General features: G+C 36.4%; 1 protein-coding gene across 1 annotated transcript in view; it reads right to left on the minus strand.

The window, feature by feature from the left end:
• The window catches only part of MAP9 (microtubule associated protein 9), a 116592-nt gene that overhangs the window by 63531 nt on the left and 31658 nt on the right, over positions 1-21403 (minus strand). Inside the window, exons 9-16 of the mRNA XM_082391523.1 lie at positions 13074-13144; positions 11882-12050; positions 10938-11027; positions 8974-9135; positions 8707-8852; positions 8396-8528; positions 1595-1663; positions 643-734 (exon numbers count right to left, since the gene is read on the minus strand). Coding sequence (XP_082247649.1) covers positions 643-734; positions 1595-1663; positions 8396-8528; positions 8707-8852; positions 8974-9135; positions 10938-11027; positions 11882-12050; positions 13074-13144 — 932 coding nt within the window. The remainder of the gene's footprint in view (positions 1-642; positions 735-1594; positions 1664-8395; positions 8529-8706; positions 8853-8973; positions 9136-10937; positions 11028-11881; positions 12051-13073; positions 13145-21403) is intronic.

The following is a 21403-nucleotide window of genomic DNA, read 5'->3' on the forward strand; positions in this document are numbered from 1 at the left end:
TTATAATACTAGACACGGGCATTTGACTAACTCCTTAAATACTATGAATTCTTTTCTTTTATTTTGAAGATCTAATGAGGTTAACTGTCTCTAATAACAAACAGCTATTTCTTAAAGGAAAGATAATCTCTGGATAACAATACATGATTTTAGGATCTGAGAAGTAAAATGTGTTTTTAAGGTTGATATAATACAGAGGTTTTGACAGAATTTACAATTCTCTGAGGTCATATGAGAGCATGAACATGAGCATCTGAATTCTAGAGGTAGAGAGACTTCATCAGCTCTAATCCCAGCTCAGTCACATGCTAAATGTGTGGCAAGTTCTTTGATTTCTCTGAGTCTCAGTATTTTTATCTGCAAAATGAAGCTAATAACATGTACTCTGAATAGTTGTTGTAAAGACAAAAAATAATACTTGTAAAGATCTAGTAGAGAGGATACAACAGGTACTTCATAAATAGTAACTTTTTTGTCATCTATCATTGCATTGCATCATTGGCTACAGTAGCATTTCAGCTCTGAGAGCATACATTTGGTCTGTGATAAACTAGTTGACCAGTTCAAGTATGAGTCCGATTAATGAGGATATGCAGAGATCAAATAAATAAATAGATTCTTTGGACATTTTCTACAAATTACCTTTCCATACAGCTGTCTTCTAAATGTAAGGTAGATGACTCTGGATTAGCTAAGAGGACAAAATTTACCGTTATCATCTTTATGGCTTTAGTCTGGAAAATAATAATAGTGATAATGACCTTGGACTCTTGTGGAACTTCCATAAGTAATGTATATAATTACCATGAAATAGACATCTTTTGATATCAATGAAATAGTAAAGTGAGAGAATTTAGGAAGACACATTTCAGAAGTCTGCTCATTATAAAGTGCCTATGATTGTCACTTAAGCAGGAACAGATAAAGTATACTCATATTAAAACATATGGCAACATTCTTAAATAAAATGCCTCAGTGATTGGATGATTCTACTGAACTACTGCCTCAGTTGACCAAAATTCTAACTTGCACAGTGCAAATGCAACTACTTTGAGCTAAAGATTAGTTTTAGAATAAATAATATATGCATACTCCCCAGTGACCATTCATTTTAAAACCTGACTCTACATGTGCAATCACTTGCAAAATCAATTATTTCTATGATTATGGTACTTAGATGGTTTTCTTTTTATGTTGGAGAATAATCATACTTAAATAACATGCACAGGTTAGGGAAAGTGATCATGGATCATCAGACTATAAGAATTATCAGGACATGATAAATGGTTATGTATTTCAATGGTAAAAGCAATCTGATTATTAGCTCTTCATTTGAAGCAGTTTATCTACAGTTCAAAAATGCTTTCAGTGCTTTCACTGATTAAACTCTAAAGCATCTTTTTCATTGTCAGCAGAAGTGACCAGCATTTAATTAAAATAGACTCTTCTAACTATAAATAATTTAATTAATAGTTTTAAATTTAATTTGGCTAAAATTGGTGAATTGATAAATAACTAAATAATGTAAGAATAAGAATTATCAAAACATTTTTGAGAACACAGTTCTGCTTGGAGGGCTCCATGGAGGAAGTACCTCATTTTCAAGAAAGGGATGATGTTTCTTTTGTTTTCGTTCAATTCTTTCCTTCCTTTCTTTTTTTTCCTAAAGAGAAAATAGATAACTATTTATATATAAATTTATATACAAATATGACCATTATTTTCAAATCAAGTTGCTTGCTGAAGAACAAAATAATCATTATAAGGTATTTAAATGTCATTTGCTAGCTTAATTGGTTATAAAGTAATAGCAGCTAGGCAATATTGTTAATTTATGAGTATACTATCAATAGGCGTTAACACACCACTTTATTTTTTAAATATTAAAAGTGATAATATTTTAAAAGAATTATGTAAAATAGGAAAAAAAGACCTGTAATCCCATAATTCAAAGAGAATAATTATTAGAATTTAGTGATGACTTTCTGAGAACAGAGTCTCAGAAATAAATTTACTGGGTGCAAAGGTTGAATACGTGATGGCAGCAGACGATACTTCACAGTGTTTAGAAATATTTGAATATTGAGGTTCATGTTTCTTTGCTTGTTATTGAGCTTGAGCACATTTTCATTTCTTTAGTGGTTTTGTGAAGTTTTTGCTCTATTATTTGGCTCTTCTAACTGTATGGGTATTGGTGCTTGTAATTTTTAGCAATTTACATATTTTCATATAATAAATATTATCCTTGTAGCATTTTATCTACATTATTTTTAGTCCTCAATTTTTTACCAAAAAATTAATATTTCAACCATAGACAACTAAACTGTTTAAAGAGTAATATAGTCAAAATCTGTGTACCCACTACCTGCCTTTTGAAATAAAACATGACCAATACTTGTGCAGCCCTTGTATCCACTCCCTCACCACACTTGCTTTCTCTCCACCATTCAGAGATAACCATTACTGAATTTAGTGCTTAAGTTGCAGTGCATCCCTTAATACCTTTATCACACACACATATTCATCCCCAAACAACAAATAATTTTGTTTTGCAGGTTTTTTGAGTTTATGCTAAAAGGTACCATGTTATATATTATTTTGCACCTGTCTTTTATTTATGACCATAGTTCTAAGATCCATCTATATGGAGCTGTAGCTCTAGTTCATTGATGCACAGAATTCCAGTATATCAACATATCACAGTTTACTAAACTATTTTGGTGTTGAAGACATGATGTTCTAATGTTTTTTCCACACAAAGACAATACTGCTGTAAATATCCCTGTTTGATTCCTTGGGCTTATAAGCCAAGATTTTCTCTCCAAGTATATGCTTAGGAATGAAATTGCCAGTTTGTAGGGTATGAATATGTTCGACTTTGCTGGACAATAATGATTTATTCTCCAAAGTTGTAGGAAATTACCCTCCAGCCAGCAATTATCCTGATTTTTTATTTTGTATTATTAATATGATGTATTCTATTGTTTGGCATTTTATATTTAATGTTTAAATCTTTTGAAGTTTGTATTGCAGTAAAGTAACTGTTTGAAGTGATTTTATGTCCAAATGTCACAAATAATCCCAATTGTTATTGCCTTGCATCCATTAATTTGTGTTACTTTATTATATAGTACATCCTTACAGGTAACAGGTTCTGAGGCTATTATTCTACTTGTACTATACTATAATTTGTGCTCATTCATTCCATGTTAAGCACTGAGATCTTACTCTGGGTCAAGCAGTATACAGGGAGCAATGCATGAAGTGATTATAAAATACAAACACACAGGTTACTGTTCCTGTCCCTTAGGGAACTTTCAAAATAGATGCTTAATAAACAAGTACATAAACAACAGATAATTCCAAATTGTGTGAAATTCTATGAAACATATAAACAAGCTGTTGTGATTGATAAAAAATGAAAGGAAGTACTTACTTTCAAAGAAAAGTGGATTCAGGGAAAGTCACTTTGAGATGTGATGGGTAAGAGGAGCCACTGGTGATGTGCACTGAGGGGAGGGCACCCCACACAGACAGAAGAGTGTGTGTGAGGACTCTGACAAGTGGGGAAAACTTGGGATGGGAGAGGAAGCCAGAGAGCCAGTGTGAATAAGGCCTGGCAGGAGATGGGAGCAGGGTCCCAGATGAGAATGACAAGGTATACTGTAAGATCAGACGGGGCCTAGCAGGCCACGGTAACATTTAGAACACAGGTTTGAAAAAAAAAAAAAAAAAGAGCTGCCAACAGGTGATTTGGAGAAGAAAGGCAGAATGCTGAGAGGTAAACTGAGGAACATGGCAGCAGAGGAGCAGAGGAGGAGACAGCTCAAGTGGAAGGGGAAATCGACTGTGCAGAATGCCTAGAGGTCTAAGAAACAGGGCAGAAAAGAATACATACCATAGGTTAGATGCTCTAGCAAAATCTTAACTCTCAAAGTTTAGTTTCAGAAAAGGGATAAGATGGGGGTTTATTGAGGATGAAAAGGATATGAAGAACTAAGGAAGTGTAAACAAACTTTCCAGAAGTTTAGCTATTAAAAAAGATGAGATCATAGCTGGAGGGAAATGAAGAATTAAGAGAGTTTACGTTTATTAAGATTACTTATCCTGAGACTTGATGGGAATAATCCAGGAGGGTAGAAGAATGCAGATTCACAGGAGAGTAAAATGGTAAGTTCATATTTCATTGCTTGATTGGTACAGTCCTGCTTCGTATTATTTTGAAAATATTATCTTCCATAGTCTCACAATTTTATTATACCAGGTGAATTTTAGAACCATTTGGCTTCCCTGCTATACTCCCTTCCAAAAAATGACTGAGTATCTGAGGATTAATATGAAATCTAAACAATGATCTAGGAATACTTGAAATGTTAATAGCATTTGGCCTTTCATCCTGCAGCTTGGACTGTCTCTCCGTTTCTTCAAATTTCTGCTAAAACTATAAAGTTTAGTGGTTTCCTTGTATTCCAAAGAGCAATGGTGTCACGGAACACTTGGACAACCCTGCCTCTGCAGGCTGAATGGCTTGGGAGGAGTGGTATTTTGGTAAATTATTAGGTGTCTATGCTTCTTTCATCAGTACATAAATGGAATTGATAATGTCACAAGGAGAATATGGTAATGTAAGGTTCCATTAACATGCAATTATTCACATACAACAAAAGGATTGAAGAGAGGTGTGAAATTTTCTTTTTGTCTTAACATTTTGCTCTTCATCATGAGAATGTTTTCATCCTTGCTACTTCTAATAAACAGAGAACCTCCTTTCAGAATCCTAACTGAGAAAATAAAAGCTGTAATTGGACCACGGTCAATCATCTTATTACTTTAGAGAGAGGCAGGACCTCTAGCTAGGTGAGAGAAAAAGCAGTGACCATGCTGTGTCCTCAGAAACTGACTGAAAAAACCTCATTGTCCATTCCATTTAGCATAGAGAGAGAAAGGAACTGAAAGCAACCTTGAGTTTACCGGCAGGTGCTAAAAAGTCAGGGCAGGAAATAGGCAATTAATTATCAACCTTAATATCAATTTACATGAATCAATGTTATCTTGAGTAATAATTAAAAGAGGTTTCTTAAAAAGTCCTTCTGTCTGTTGTTTGTTGGAGTCTGAATCTTTTGCTTATTTTCTTATTAAAGGTAACTATGAATTAATCTGGGAACCAGCTTGACGAAGCATCTTACCTGATCTTTGGCTACAATTTTCACCTAAAACAGTGACCCATCAATTGCTCACTCCCCAAACTAGGTTGTACATCAAAATTTTGAGATGTTACTTTACATGAAGATTGAAGTAATTAGCTCTTCTGTATAAGGGTATTTTTCCATTCTCTCTGCAAACAAATTTCAATAAGAAATTGGTAAAATGGGGAATAGAGCTGTAACATGTTGTACATGGATTTTTTTTTAGGTAGCGCTGTATTGTAGGGATATATTATATACCAAAACAAGTTATTTTGTCTTAGGTCTTTGACTAGTTTTTGTTTTCCAGAGGATTGATTAGAATGAGAAAGTGACTAACCACTGTAATAAAACATTGTGTACCTAACTATGACTTAGTCACTAAGGAAATTCTATCTCATTTTCAAGACAATGTGAAAATAAAACTGAAAACTGAAACATTTACATTCAGTTACTACTCTAAAAGATACTAGCAGAATTAGCATACGTCTCCTTAATATAAGAAGATTTTTAATTTTTCTTAGAACAAAGCATTATTTAAGTGTTTAAGGAAATCATCATAGAACACTACTATCCTCATTCAAACAACTGAACCAATTTTGATCGCCTTATTACTGTTTCTCTGCATGGATTTAGCATTATAGCAGTACTAAAGTCAACACATAAACAACAATAAATTCTGTTGGTATTTTTATTAGGATTGCATTAAATTTGTAAATTACTTCAGGGAAAACTGACATCTTTATAGCATCATTATAAGATTGTTTCTATACAAGAACAGTTTTGTTCTAATTTCTCAGTATTCATTTGTGTCCTTCAGGAGTGTTCTAAAGTTTTCTTTATATTGGTATTGCACATTTCCTGAGTTTATTCCTAAGTGTTACATCTTTTTATCCTATCTTTAAATAGCCTGCTTTGGGTCTTGTGTGTGTCTCTAGCTACTACTGATTCTAAATTTTATGTGGAAAAAAAAAACCGAAGAATATGCAGAAATACTTTGAATGAAGAGTTATGAAGGGAGATTAACCCAAACATATATGAAAATATATAAAGTCCTGATGATGAAACAGTGTCGTACTGGAATATGTACAGTGAGATTGACCAATGGAACAGAAAGTTAAGAAACAAACAGACCTGAAAATATGGGAATGATCTAATGTATCATATAATAAAGGCAGTACCTCAAATCAGTGGGTAAAAGATGTGCTGTTTTATGAAAGATGCATTTGGAAAAAATAAAGATGGAATCATATTTCCCATCATACACTAGGATAAATTCTAAGTAGAGCAAATATTAAAATGTTAAGATATTAAAATCATAAAGTCATTAGAAGAAAAATGGGAGCTTTGACCCTAGATTTTGGAGAAAGTCCTTTCAACTACACCTGAAAATCAGAAGCCATAAAAAAAGACTGATAGATTTGACACCTGAAAATAAAATTAATTTTCTCATGGAATAAAATGATATAAGACTTCCCTGGTGGCACAGTGGTTAAGAAACCACCTGCCAATGCAGAGGACATGGGTTTGAGCCCTGGTCCAGGAAGATCCCACATGCTGCAGAGCAACTAAGCCCATGTGCCACAACTACTGAGCCTGTTCTCTAGAACCCATGAGCCAGAACTACTGAGACCACGTGCCACAACTACTGAAGCCCGTGCACCCTAGAGCCCATGCTCCACAACAAGAGAAGCCACTGCTATAAGAAGCCCACATATCACAATGAAGAGTAGCCCGTGCTTGCCACAACTAGAGAAAGCCTGTGCATGGCGAAGACCCAATACAGCCAAAAATAAATAATAAATAAATAGATTTACTAAAATAATGATATAAGCAAAGTTGAGAGACCAACAATACAATGGGAAAAAATTTATAACTCATATCAGAAATGATAGGCTAATTTCCCTAGTACATAAAAAAGCTTCTAGAAATCACTAAGAAAAAGACCAATGAAAAAATGTTCAGTTTATGAATTGACACTTTACAGGAAAAAAAATACAAATTATCCTCATACAAATGAAAGGATACTCAAGCTCAATCCTAACCAGAGAAATGCAAATAAAAAAATACTCTGGATGACATTTTTTTAACTTGCTGATAGACATGAAATCAAAAAAAGTTTGATAAGAAACCCTACTGGACCCTAAGCCATGTGGAGAAATTTTGCACTTTTTGATTGTTGAATCATCTGAATGTGTTAACTATTCACATAAAGTACTTATGCATCTGAAATGTATTACTTATTTACTTATTCAAAAATAAATGAATAAAATACATATTTATATTGATATTTTAAAACAGAAAACAGTATTTTGCTTGCCATCACTGAAAAGTAACTATAAACATAAGTACATTGAAACAAAGAATATAAAGTCCTGCTAGATATCATTTCTCCCAACGTTCATACTTGATTGCTTTCATTAAAAAATCACTTAAATAAGACCTTCTCCTTGAGGTCATCAGAAAGATCAAAAGAAAATGAAAAATGGAATAATTTTCTCATTAAATACAATTTTACTGTGTGCCAGGACCAAGTTCCACCTAAATTAACCTGGTATACCTTCAGTAATACACTTATCAGCTTTTTATAATTTTAGGTAGGAGAATCATTACGAAGGACGAATAGGCATGACTGGTAAGTGACTAAATGTGGGGATGTAGGTAAGGAACAATATTATGACTAGTTTTAAGCCTGACTGTTTTAAGGAATAGTAGAATTATTAATAGAAATGATCTATTAATAGAAATAGATCGAATAAATTATGATATATGTAGGAGAGAATGAATTCAACAATTAGCTTCCAGGTAGAAATGGTCAGTAGGCATGGGACAAATAGAACTGGAATTAGGGACAGAAAAGTCAGAAAAAAGTACATTTAAAAGACACAGTGCAGGGCTTCCCTGGTGGCACAGTGGTTGAGAATCTGTCTGGCAATGCAGGGGACATGGGTTTGAGCCCTGGTCTGGGAAGATCCCACATGCCGTGGAGCAACTAGGCCCATGAGCCACAACTACTGAGCCTGCTCATCTGGAGGCAGTGCTCTGCAACAAGAGAGGCTGTGATAGTGAGAGGCCTACGCACCGCGATGAAGAGTGACCCCCGCTTGCCACAACTAGAGAAAGCCCTTGCACAGAAACGAAGACCCAACACAGCCAAAAATAAATTAATTAATTAAAAAAAAAGACACAATGAATTAACAAATAACACCTACCAGCCATTTTTCATATTCATCAAGAGCTTGTTTATCTTTATCTTTTTTCTCAGCTCTTTTCAGTTCTTCTTTTCTTTTCTCATTTCTTTTCTCTTTTTCCTTTTCCTTGAAAAGAGCTTCCTTTTTTTCATTCCTATGTAGGATAGCCAAAACACTGGCAAGTTAAAGGAGAATATATAATAAAGATTCCCTAATGTGCCTTTGCAATAATGAGACTGAGTGCATTAGTAACATTCAAGTAAATGAATTTTAGAAAAGCCTAAAGTGTTACTAATTTAAGATCTATCAAAACATTTATTATTTTGGATTACCAGTTTTCAACAGCAGTTAAGTTATCTTTCCTTTTCTCAGCAACAGTTTCCTCCTCTTTCTGTTTCTTTGCTCTTTCATATTCTTTCTCTTTTTTACTTTTCTCTTTAAGATATTCCATCTTTTTCTCTTTCCATTTTTCAAAAGACTGAAAAAGTTCAGAGTTACTTTCTTATTTAATGTGAATATAATAAAATAGTAAAAACACAGTTAATCATTAATTTTCAAATATTTTAAAAATAATTAAGATATTCAAAACCATTGCATACTTGCAGTGCTTCTCTTTTTCTCACAGCATTTTCTTCTTCAGTTTTCTTCTGGTTTTTTTCCTCAAGCCTTTTTTTTGCAGCCACCTTCTTTGCTTCCTTTTCTTTCATGGCTTTCCAGGCCTCAAATGATGCTAAGGCTTCTTCTCTCTTAGCAGCTCTTTTCTATTTTGGAAAAATAATAGACAGTTATATGTATATGTATAAGTAGACAAATATAGATAGATATAGATATACACACATTCATTTATTTTTAATTCCCTTCATATTCATCAAATTAGGTTTCAAAGCAATCTATTTAAAATAGATTTAGAGAAGTTAATTGATAAAGAATATTATTTGAATTATTCACTGCATTTTAAAATATCTTTCTTAAGCATTTATCAGATATTGATCTACTACCATGCATAGGAAGGAATTTTTTTTGGAAGTATACTGAACAAATGCTATGAAAATAAACTGTAAAAGGATAATTGGTACTGCAAAGTGCTCATAATGCAATATTGCACTAAAAGAAAAATAGCAGGAAAGTTGCAGGCCAGAAAGGTAAAGTTATAGTCAGAGTAAGGTAAATTGGCCGAGTCACACAGAATAAACTACAGATCTGTGCTTTAACCCTGAGTTTTGACCGACATCAAAGCATAAAATTCTTACTGCATAAACATATCCCAAGTGTTGAAAACATGTGCCAGATTAGAAAATATGTAGGTGAACATATAGCAAGTATGTTATTACTTTACTTACTTCAATCTAATCCCATAATATTCTATGTTTGCCTTATAATATTGCTTGGCATTAAATGATATAAAGTTTTATTACAGAGATAACATAATTTAGAAATAAAAGTATGAACTCCCTCACTGAGTTGTGAAGAGCAAATGAGGTATTTGGCACTGACCGTGGCAGATAATACTGCAAAGGCAGTGCCAGTGTCCAGGCACATCCCCTGCAGGGCTGCTCCACACAGTGCTGTGCGCTGGGGAAATAAGTTTCTATTCATGGTAGTATTAAAAGCACAATGAAGGGTTGTTGTTTTTTTTTCTTTTGTTTTTTTTCAGGGATTTTACTTTAGAAGATGGGAAAGAACTGGAGCATGTTGTAGGCAGGAGTTAGAGGCAGAGGGTGAAGTACAGGAGAGACTGAAATGAGAGCCCAGCTCCAGTCAGTGGGAAGGATAGGGGCAAACACTCAGGTAGAGGCTGGTCTTGAAGATACATACAAAACTCAAGATAGAAAAGGGGAAAACTAAAGGTTAATGTCTGATGACCCTTTATATTACTGGCTAAGTTGTAATATCAAAGTCAATTTTTAAGAATGAATTAGGTACATGGTCACAAGAAAAAATAAGTTCATAATCAGAAGTGCCAAAGCTATTGCTCAGGGCTTCCCTGGTGGTGCAGTGGTTGAGAATCTGCCTGCCAATGCAGGGCACACGGGTTCGAGCCCTGGTCTGGGAGGATCCCACATGCCGCGGAGCAGCCGGGCCCGTGAACCACGGCTACTGAGCCTGCGCGTCTGGAGCCTGTGCTCCGCAACAAGAGAGGCCGCAATAGTGAGAGGCCCGCGCACCGCGATGAAGAGTGGCCCCCGCTTGCCGCAATTAGAGAAAGCCCTCGCACAGAAACAAAGACCCAACACAGCCAAAAATAAATAAATAAATAATTATAATTAAAAAAAAAAATAGCACAAACCAAATCCATGCAATAAATCTGTTTAAAAAAAAAAAAAGCTATTGCTCACATATAAATAATAAAAATCTCTCTGCATCCATGTTTTCATGTAAAACAGTTATATTTATATCAAACTAAAAATGTATAAAGTACCAGAGAAATAAAATCAGAAATCAATTCTTTTATATACAATTTATTTCACCATTTAAAAAACAGTTGATTTAGAAATATTAAACATTCAGACTATTTTACTGACTTAAAAATCCAGAATATTTTTCACTTCTATATTCAGAATACCTGTTTGTTTTGAATCCTTAAGTTTTCACTTTTGATTCTTTTAATTCTGTGCATTTCATGTAAATAAACATTTTTCTTTTCTAACCACTCCTGTGGGAACAAGAAAAAGGCTATATAATATTCAAAGTTTTGCAAATGAATTAGAATTCTTATTTATTTCTGAAATATATGATTAAAACTTTAAAAAAGCAAAACATAAAAACTTATAGATTTTATATGCATTAGTATCATTCTTTTTCTGATAATATTCTAATATGTAAAGATGAGTAAGAATTAAGAAAATCATGTGTATATATGATTTATATATGTGTAATATAATGACTACATATATTAACATTTTTCTCTGAAATTCACATGGACAATTTTCCAAAGTGTACGATATTCTGTACAACAATTTTCGAAAGTGTACTATATTCTGTACAACTACATATATTAACATTTTTCTCTGAAATTCACATGGATAATTTTCCAAAGTGTACTATATTCTGTACAACAAATAAGACAAAAAAAAAAAAAAGACTTCTTTTTTGGAATTGTAAAAAAATTAGGACAGCTTTCTTCTATGTAAGTTTAACTCAAATACAGAAAGTCTCAGGAAAGAAAAAAAAAATTAAAACCCTTTTTGTTCAGAACTATATAAACTTTAAGGAGAAAAAGTATAGAACATAGGTGTACCTCAACTACATTTTGCTTTTGCTGTATTTTTATCAATTGCCATAGCACATTCTCTTTCTTTAAAAACAACTATGATCAGTTAAACAAAGCCTGGAAGGAGATAATTTAGTATAAAAAAAAAAAAAGCTTTGGATTGCTCAGGTATTATAAAGGAAATAAATTAAACATTAAATCATCATCTCTGACAGGGTCATTTTATTTCCTGATAAACAAACCTTATGTAAGTGATTAATTCTTCTAATTTTTAAAACCAATATTTTCCTTTTTACCTGATAAACAGCTGCCCTTATGTTATCTGCTCTGTCAGGTTCTGTGTTCTGTTTCTGTGAGGGCTTTTGGTCCAAGATTCTCAAAGTTCCTAAATAGTGAGAAGTGGGAACTGTCAACGGAGTTCTCCTTAGAGAACCAGGTTTCTTTAAGAACTCAGAGGTCACTAATCTGAAAAGATCCAAATGAATCAAGATAAACTATTATAATTGCACTTGATAGAAGACAGATTCATTAGATTTTGCAAATACTATATTTGAAAACTACATTATAATGTAATAAATTATAATTACTTTGAAAATGATGTGTTCTTAGTATACAAAGACCCCTATTCAACATAATTTAAATTTTATTACTCTAAGTTATATAGCTTCAAAGCAATTTTTCTTTTTAGGTTTTGTAATTAAAACATTTTTAACAAACATGGACTCAAGTTACATGGGAAAAGATGATATTAATAAGTAAGTTTTAATAGTTTCTCATGTCATTTTGCTACATAAACCATCTTAAATATAAAGTTAGACTAGTAACCTCTATTTCAGGGTTGGTGGGAAAATCTGACCCCCCCCCCCATCTATTCTGGTATATAAAGTTTATTGCACCCTGGCTTTTTCATTTATTTGCACAATGCCAACAGTGTCTTCCCTGCTACAACAGCAGAACTCAGTAGTTACAACAGAGACCATATGGCCTACAAAACCTGACATATGTACTAACTGGTAAATTTACAGAAAACGTTTGCTGACCCCTGTTCTATTTGACTAATGATAATTTAAAAGATTCAGAAGGTTTTGAATAGCATTTATGAGTTCTTATCATTTTAATAAACCAACTTAGTCCATAGAAACTCTAAGTTTAAAGTACAATTTTTCATGTGTTAGACAAAGACATTTAATAGAGAAAGTGAATGCTGAACTTCAGCTTTATTACCACTGTATATCTACTGTCTCAGGAAAAATAGGAGAAAGAAACTATATCCTGGGAGCAATGTAGAACATAGAGGATCCTTAATCAATTCCTTTTTATAAATGAATATATTCAACTAGGGGGATTTACCATGAAGTAACTACTTCATTCTTCTCATAAGAAGAAAATTAAGTAACACCAAATGAAATTTACTGTACAGAAGTTAAACTAAAACTAGTTTTCTTGGAATGTAAACCCATAACTGAGGGAAAATGATAACTCTGTTACCTGCCAGATGCATTGGATGCTCTATTATTTGTTGACTTTTTATTCTTCATATTTCTATCTTCAATTATTTTCTATTAAATAGAAAAAGCCAAAGATGGTTTACCCACTGTATCTATCACAGTTAGACTTAGAGGCCAATCTTCCAGTAAATCGATGTTTTTTAAGCATCTACTATGTCACCAGGAACAAATAAGGATATTACATTTTAGGGAGGTTGACTGGCAATAAACACGTAAACTAATGTCACTCATGAAGGAGATAAACTAGGGTCCAGTGACAGTGACAGAGTGGAGTTGATGAACCACAATAATGAATGTGATCAGGGAAGGCCTCCCTGAAGGCTCGACATTAGAGCTCAGACAAATGATGAATAACAAAGTGCCACATGACGTTCTATGGAGAGCTTGATAATTTTGAGAAACCAAAAAAGGTGAATGATGCTGAGGCACAGTGAATGGCAGGGAGAGCTGAGGAGTATAAGGTCCGGGAAGAATCGTATGAGATCTCCAGTGGTGAGGAGTCTGCATTTTATTCCATGGGGAGAATCCAACAAAGAGACCTTAGAGGGGAATGATTAATCAGACTTAAGATCACTCAGTAGAGGATAAGAATAAAGCCAAGGATTCATTCAAAAGAAATATGTTATAATCTTACTTGTTATATATAAATCACCTGTTCTAATTTAGAATTACCTCTGTTAAACATTTCTAAGACCTGTCTATAAATTCCAGAATACCCTTCTTCCTGTTAAGGAATAACTCTTCTACTTTACACAGAAAGATGGGTGCTAACACTAAAGTGAGAGCAGGTGTAAACACATCCCTAACTTGGCATTAGCGCTTTTTCCTAAGGAAACTGGTTAAGGACAATATACCTGGAATGTGGCTTAATGAACCTTCTCCATAAAATTTAATAAAAACTTATACTCTGTATTATAAAAGTCCCATTCAACCACAAGTTTTCAGCTAACTGTTATCTTCCCTAGTAATAAGTATACATAGCCACCAATTAACTGCAGGAGAAACTGCATAAAGAAAATTTAGGAGAAATAAAGACTAAAAATGCTCCCCATAAATTTTAACAGTATAGTACTCTGGTGCAATGTAGTGTAGGGACTAGTAATCCTACATATCACAAATCTGGTTCTCAAGGTAATAATAATAATATTCCTGATAATGATCCTGTCCATCCATTTAAATAGGTATGGATGTTGATAAACTTTTCTTAAAGATTTTTATTAAAATTTATAAAATATTTTAAAATGATATCCAAAGGAATATCCTTCACTAACTCAAAACCTTAGAAATTATTCCAGACAGCTGCATTTTTATAACATGAAGACCTATAGAAACCTACCCACTTCTGGGTATGTATTTCTGAAACATTTAAAAATATATTATGATCATATACTTCTGATAACTTTTAATGAAATGTTGGGTTTTATTATTTTCACTGCAAACCTTCCCTGAAGTAAAAATTCTATTGAATAAGAATCACTTGAGGGGAGGAGAGAAGATGGCGGAAGAGTAAGACACGGAGATCACCTTCCTTCCCACAGATACAGTAGAAATACATCTACACGTGGAACTGCTCCTACAGAACACCCACTGAACGCTGGCAGAAAACGTCAGACCTCCAAAAAGGCAAGAAACTCCCCCCGTACTTGGGTAGGGCAAAAGAAAAAAGAAATAACAGAGACAAAAGAATAGGGACGGGACCTGCACCAGTGGGAGGGAGCCGTGAAGGAGGAAAGATTTCCACGCACTAGGAGCCCCTTCATGGGCAGAGACTGCGGGTGACAGAGGGGGGAAGCTTCGGAGCCACGGAGGAGAGCGCAGCCACACGGGTGCGGAGGGCAAAGCGGAGACACTCCCGCACGGAGGATCGGTGCCGAGCAGCACTCACCAGCCCAAGAGAGGCTTGTCTGCTCACCCGCGGGGGTGGGCGGGGCTGGGAGCTGAGGCTCGGGCTTCGGTCGGATCGCAGGGAGAGGACTGGGGTTGGCTGCGTGAACACAGCCTGAAGGGGTTAGTGCACCACAGCTAGCCTGGAGGGAGTCCGGGAAAAAGTCTGCAGCTGCCGAAGAGGCAAGAGACTTTTTCTTCCCTCTTTGTTTCCTGGTGCGCGAGGAGAGGGGATTCAGAGCGCCGCCTAAACGAACTCCAGAGACGGGCGTGAGCAGCGGCTATCAGCGTGGACCCCACAGCAACAGGGGTGCAGAGGAAAAAGAGGAGAGATTCCCACACAGAGGCTCGGCGCCGAGCAGCACTCAGCAGCCCGAGAGGCTTGTTGGCTCACCCGCCGGGGCAGGCGGGGCTGAGAGCTGAGGCTCAGTTTCAGTTGGATCGCAGGGAGAGGACTGGGGTTGGCGGCGTGAACACAGCCTGAAGGGGTTAGCGCACCACAGCTGGCTGGGAGGGAGACCGGGAAAATGTCTGCAGCTGCCGAAGAGGCAAGAGACTTTTTCTTGCCTCTTTGTTTTGCAGCGTGCAAGGAGAGGGGATTCAGAGCACCGCCTAAACGAACTCAAGAGACGGGCGTGACCCGCGGCGATCAGCGCGGGCCCCAGAGACGGGCATGAGACGCTGGGGCTGCTGCTGCCACCTCCAAAAAGCCTGTGTGCGAGCACAGGTCACTCTCCACACCGCCCCTCCTGGTAGCCTGTGCAGCCCGCCACTGCCAGGGTCCCATGATCCGGGGACAACTTCCCCGGGAGAACGCACTGCGTGCCTCAGGCTGGTGCAACGTCACGCTGGCCTCTGCCGCCGCAGGCTCGCCCTGCCTCCTCTGTACCCCTCCCTCCCCATGGCCTGGGTGAGCCAGAGACCCTGAAGCAGCTGCTCCTTTAACCCCGTTCTGTCTGGGTGGGGAATAGACACCCTCAGGTGACCTACACGCAGAGGCAGGTCCAAATCCAAAGCTGAACCCCAGGAGCTGTGCGAACAGAGAAGAGAAGGGGAAATCTCTCCCAGCAGCCTCAGAAGCAGTGGATTAAAACTACACAAACAACTTGATGTGCCTGCATCTGTTGAATACCTGAATAGACAACGAATCATCCCAAATTCAGGAGGTGGACTTTGGGAGCAGGATATATTAATTTTTCCCCTTTTCCTATTTTTGTGAGTGTATATGTATATGCTTCTGGGTGAGAGTTTGTCTGTATAGCTTTGCTTTATAATAGCTTTATTTTACTTCACTATATTATAGCCTCTTTCTTTCTTTCTTTCTATTTTTTCTCCCTTTTACTCTGAGCCATGTGGACGAAAGGCTCTTGGTGCTCCAGCCAGGCATCAGGGCCGTGCCTCTGAGGTGGGAGAGCCAACTTCAGGACACTGGTCCACAAGAGACCTCCCAGCTTCACGTAATACCAAACGGCAAAAATCTCTCAGAGATCTCCATCTCAACATCAAGACCCAGCTTCACTCAACGACCAGCAAGCTACAGTGCTGGACACCCTATGCCAAACAACTAGCAAGACAGGAACACAGCCCCATCCATTAGCAGAGACACTGCCTAAAATCATAATAAGGCCACAGACACCCCAAAATACACCACCAGACGTGGACGTGCCCACCAGAAAGACAAGATCCAGCTTCAGCCACCAGAACTCAGGCACTAGTTCCCTCCACCAGGAAGCCTACACAACCCACTGAACCAACCTTAGCCACTGGGGACAGATACCAAAAACAACGGGAACTACGAACCTGCAGCCTGTGAAAAGGAGACCCCAAACACAGTAAGATAAGCAAAATGAGACGACAGAAAAACACACAGCAGATGAAGGAGCAGGGTCAAAACACACCAGACTTAACAAATGAAGAGGAAATAGGTAGTCTACCTGAAAAAGAATTCAGAATAATGATAGAAAGGATGATCCAAAATCTTGGAAATAGAATAGACAAAATGCAAGAAACATTTAACAAGGACGTAGAAGAACTAAAGGGGAACCAAGCAATGATGAAAAACACAATAAATGAAATTTAAAATACTCTAGATGGGATCAATAGCAGAATAACTGAGGCAGAAGAAAGGATAAGTGACCTGGAAGATAAAATGGTGGAAATAACTGCTGCAGAGCAGGATAAAGAAAAAAGAATGAAAAGAACTGAGGACAGTCTCAGAGACCTCTGGGACAACATTAAACGCACCAACATTCGAATTATAGGGGTCCCAAAGAAGAAGAGAAAAAGAAAGGGACTGAGAAAATATTTGAACAGATTATAGTTGAAAACTTCCCTAATATGGGAAAGGAAATAGTTAATCAAGTCCTGGAAGCACAGAGAGTCCCGTACAGGATAAACCCAAGGAGAAACACGCCAAGACACATATTAGTCAAACTGTCAAAAATTAAATATAAGGAAAACATATTAAAAGCAGCAAGGGAAAAACAAAAAATAACACACAAGGGAATCCCCATAAGGTTAACATCTGATCTTTCAGCAGAAACTCTGCAAGCCAGAAGGGAGTGGCAGGATATACTTAAAGTGATGAAGGAGAAAAACCTACAACCAAGATTACTCTACCCAGCAAGGATCTCATTCAGATGTGATGGAGAAATTAAAACCTTTACAGACAAGCAAAAGCTGAGAGAGTTCAGCACCACCAAACCAGCTTTACAACAAATGCTAAAGGAACTTCTCTAGGCAAGAAACACAAAACAAGGAAAACACCTACAATAACAAACCCAAAACATTTAAGAAAATGGGAATAGGAACATACATATCGATAATTACCTTGAATGTAAATGGATTAAATGCTCCCACCAAAAGACACAGGCTGGCCGAGTGGATACAAAAACAAGACCCATATATATGCTGTCTACAAGAGACCCACTTCAGACCTAGAGACACATACAGACTGAAAGTGAGGGGATGGAAAAAGATATTCTATGCAAATGGAAATCAAAAGAAAGCTGGAGTAGCAATTCTCATATCAGACAAAATAGACTTTAAAATAAAGACTATTACAAGAGACAAAGAAGGACACTATATAATGATCAAGGGATCGATCCAAGAGGAAGGTATAACAATTGTAAATATTTATGCACCCAACATAGGAGCACCTCAATACATAAGGCAAATACTAACAGCCATAAAAGGGGAAATCGACAGCAACACAATCATAGTAGGGGACTTTAACACCCCACTTTCACCAATGGATAGATCATCCAAAATGAAAATAAATAAGGAAACACAAGCTTTAAATGATACATTAAACAAGATGGACTTAATTGATATTTCTAGGACATTCCACCCCAAAACAACAGAATACACATTTTTCTCAAGTGCTCATGGAACATTCTCCAGGATAGATCATATCTTGGGTCACAAATCAAGCCTTGGTAAATTTAAGAAAATTGAAATCATATCAAGTATCTTTTCCGACCACAACGCTATGAGACTAGATATCAATTACAGGAAAAGATCTGTAAAAAATACAAACACATGGAGGCTACACAATACACTACTTAATAACGAAGTGATCACTGAAGAAATCAAAGGGGAAATCAAGAAATACCTAGAAACAAATGACAATGGAGATACGATGACCCAAAACCTATGGGACGCAGCAAAAGCAGTGCTAAGAGGGAAGTTTATAGCAATACAAGCCTACATCAAGAAACAGGAAACATATCGAATAAACAACCTAACGTTGAACCTAAAGCAATTAGAGAAAGAAGAGCAAAAAAACCCCACAACCAGCAGAAAGAAAGAAATTATAAAGATCAGGTCAGAAACAAATGAAAAAGAAATGAAGGAAACAATAGCAAAAATCAATGAAACTAAAAGCTGGTTCTGTGAGAAGATAAACAAAATTGATAAACCATTAGCCAGACTCATCAAGAGAAAAAGGGAGAAGACTCAAATCAATAGAATTAGAAATGAAAAAGGAGAAGTAACCACTGACACTGCAGAAATACAAAAGATCATGAGAGATTACTACAAGCAACTCTACGCCAATAAAATGGACAACCTGGAAGAAATGGACAGATTCTTAAAAAGGCACAAACTGCCGAGACTGAACCAGGAAGAAATAGAAAATATGAACAGACCAATCACAAGCACTGAAATTGAAACTGTGATTAAAAACCTTCCAACAAACAAAAGCCCAGGACCAGATGGCTTCACAGGTGAATTCTATCAAACATTTAGAGAAGAGCTAACACCTATCCTTCTCAAACTCTTCCAAAATATTGCAGAGGGAGGAACACTCCCAAACTCATTCTACGAGGCCACCATCACCCTGATACCAAAACCAGACAAAGATGTCACAAAGAAAGAAAACTACAGGCCAATATCACTGATGAACATAGATGCAAAAATCCTCAACAAAATACTAGCAAACAGAATCCAACAGCACATTAAAAGGATCATACACCATGATCAAGTGGGGTTTATCCCAGCAATGCAAGGATTCTTCAATATACGCAAATCAATCAATGTGATACACCATATTAACAAATTGAAGGAGAAAAACCATATGATCATCTCAATAGATGCAGAGAAAGCTTTCGACAAAATTCAACACCCATTTATGATAAAAGTCCTGCAGAAAGTAGGCATAGAGGGAACTTTCCTCAACATAATAAAGGCCATATATGACAAACCCACAGCCAACATTGTCCTCAATGGTGAAAAACTGAAACTATTTCCACTAAGATCAGGAACAAGACAAGGTTGCCCACTCTCACCACTATTATTCAACATAGTTTTGGAAGTGTTAGCCACAGCAATCAGAGAAGACAAAGAAATAAAAGGAATCCAAATTGGAAAAGAAGAAGTAAAGCTGTCACTGTTTGCAGATGACATGATACTATACATAGAGAACCCTAAAGATGCTACCAGAAAACTACTAGAGCTAATTAATGAATTTGGTAAAGTAGCAGGATACAAAATTAATGCACAGAAATCTCTTGCATTTCTTTACACTAATGACAAAAAATCTGAAAGTGAAATTAAGAAAACACTCCCGTTTACCATTGCAACAAAAAGAATAAAATATCTAGGAATAAACCTACCTAAGGAGACAAAAGACCTGTATGCAGAAAATTATAAGACACTGATGAAAGAAATTAAAGATGATACAAATAGATGGAGAGATATACCATGTTCCTGGATTGGAAGAATCAACATTGTGAAAATGACTCTACTACCCAAAGCAATCTACAGATTCAATGCAATCCCTATCAAACTACCACTGGCATTTTTCACAGAACTAGAACAAAAAATTTCACAATTTGTATGGAAACACAAAAGACCCCGAATAGCCAAAGCAATCTTGAGAACGAAAAATGGAGCTGGGGGAATCAGGCTCCCTGACTTCAGACTATATTACAAAGCTACAGTAATCAAGATAGTTTGGTACTGGCACAAAAACAGAAATATAGATCAATGGAACAGGATAGAAAGCCCAGAGATAAACCCACACACATATGGTCACCTTATCTTTGATAAAGGAGGCAAGCATATACAGTGGAGAAAAGACAGCCTCTTCAATAAGTGGTGCTGGGAAAATTGGACAGGTACATGTAAAAGTATGAAATTAGAACACTCCCTGACACCATGCACAAAAATAAACTCAAAATGGATTAAAGACCTAAGTGTAAGGCCAGACACTATCAAACTCTTAGAGGAAAACATAGGCAGAACACTCTATGACATACATCACAGCAAGATTCTTTTTGACCCAGCTCCTAGAGAAATGGAAATAAGAACACAAATAAACAAATGGGACCTAATGAAACTTAAAAGCTTTTGCACAGCAAAGGAAACCATAAAGAAGACCAAAAGACAATCATCAGAATGGGAGAAAATATTTGCAAATGAAGCAACTGACAAAGGATTAATCTCCAAGATTTACAAGCAGCTCATGCAGCTCAATAACAAAAAAACGAACAACCCAATCCAAAAATGGGCAGAAGACCTAAATAGACATTTCTCCAAAGAAGATATACAGATTGCCAACAGACACATGAAAGAATGCTCAACATCATTAATCATTAGAGAAATGCAAATCAAAACTACAATGAGATATCATCTCACACCGATCAGAATGGCCATCATCAAAAAGTCTACAAACAATAAATGCTGGAGAGGGTGTGGAGGAAAGGGAACACTCTTGCACTGTTGGTGGGAATGTAAATTGATACAGCCACTATGGAGAACAGTATGGAGGTTCCTGAAAAAACTACAAATAGAACTACCATACGACCCAGCAATCCCACTACTGGGCATATACCCTGAGAAAACCATATTTCAAAAAGAGTCATGTACCAAAATGTTCATTGCAGCTCTATTTACAATAGCCAGGACATGGAAGCAACCTAAATG

Source organism: Balaenoptera borealis (genome assembly GCF_965194805.1).
Source record: "Balaenoptera borealis genome assembly, chromosome: 4".
Classification (NCBI taxonomy): Eukaryota; Metazoa; Chordata; class Mammalia; order Artiodactyla; family Balaenopteridae; genus Balaenoptera; species Balaenoptera borealis.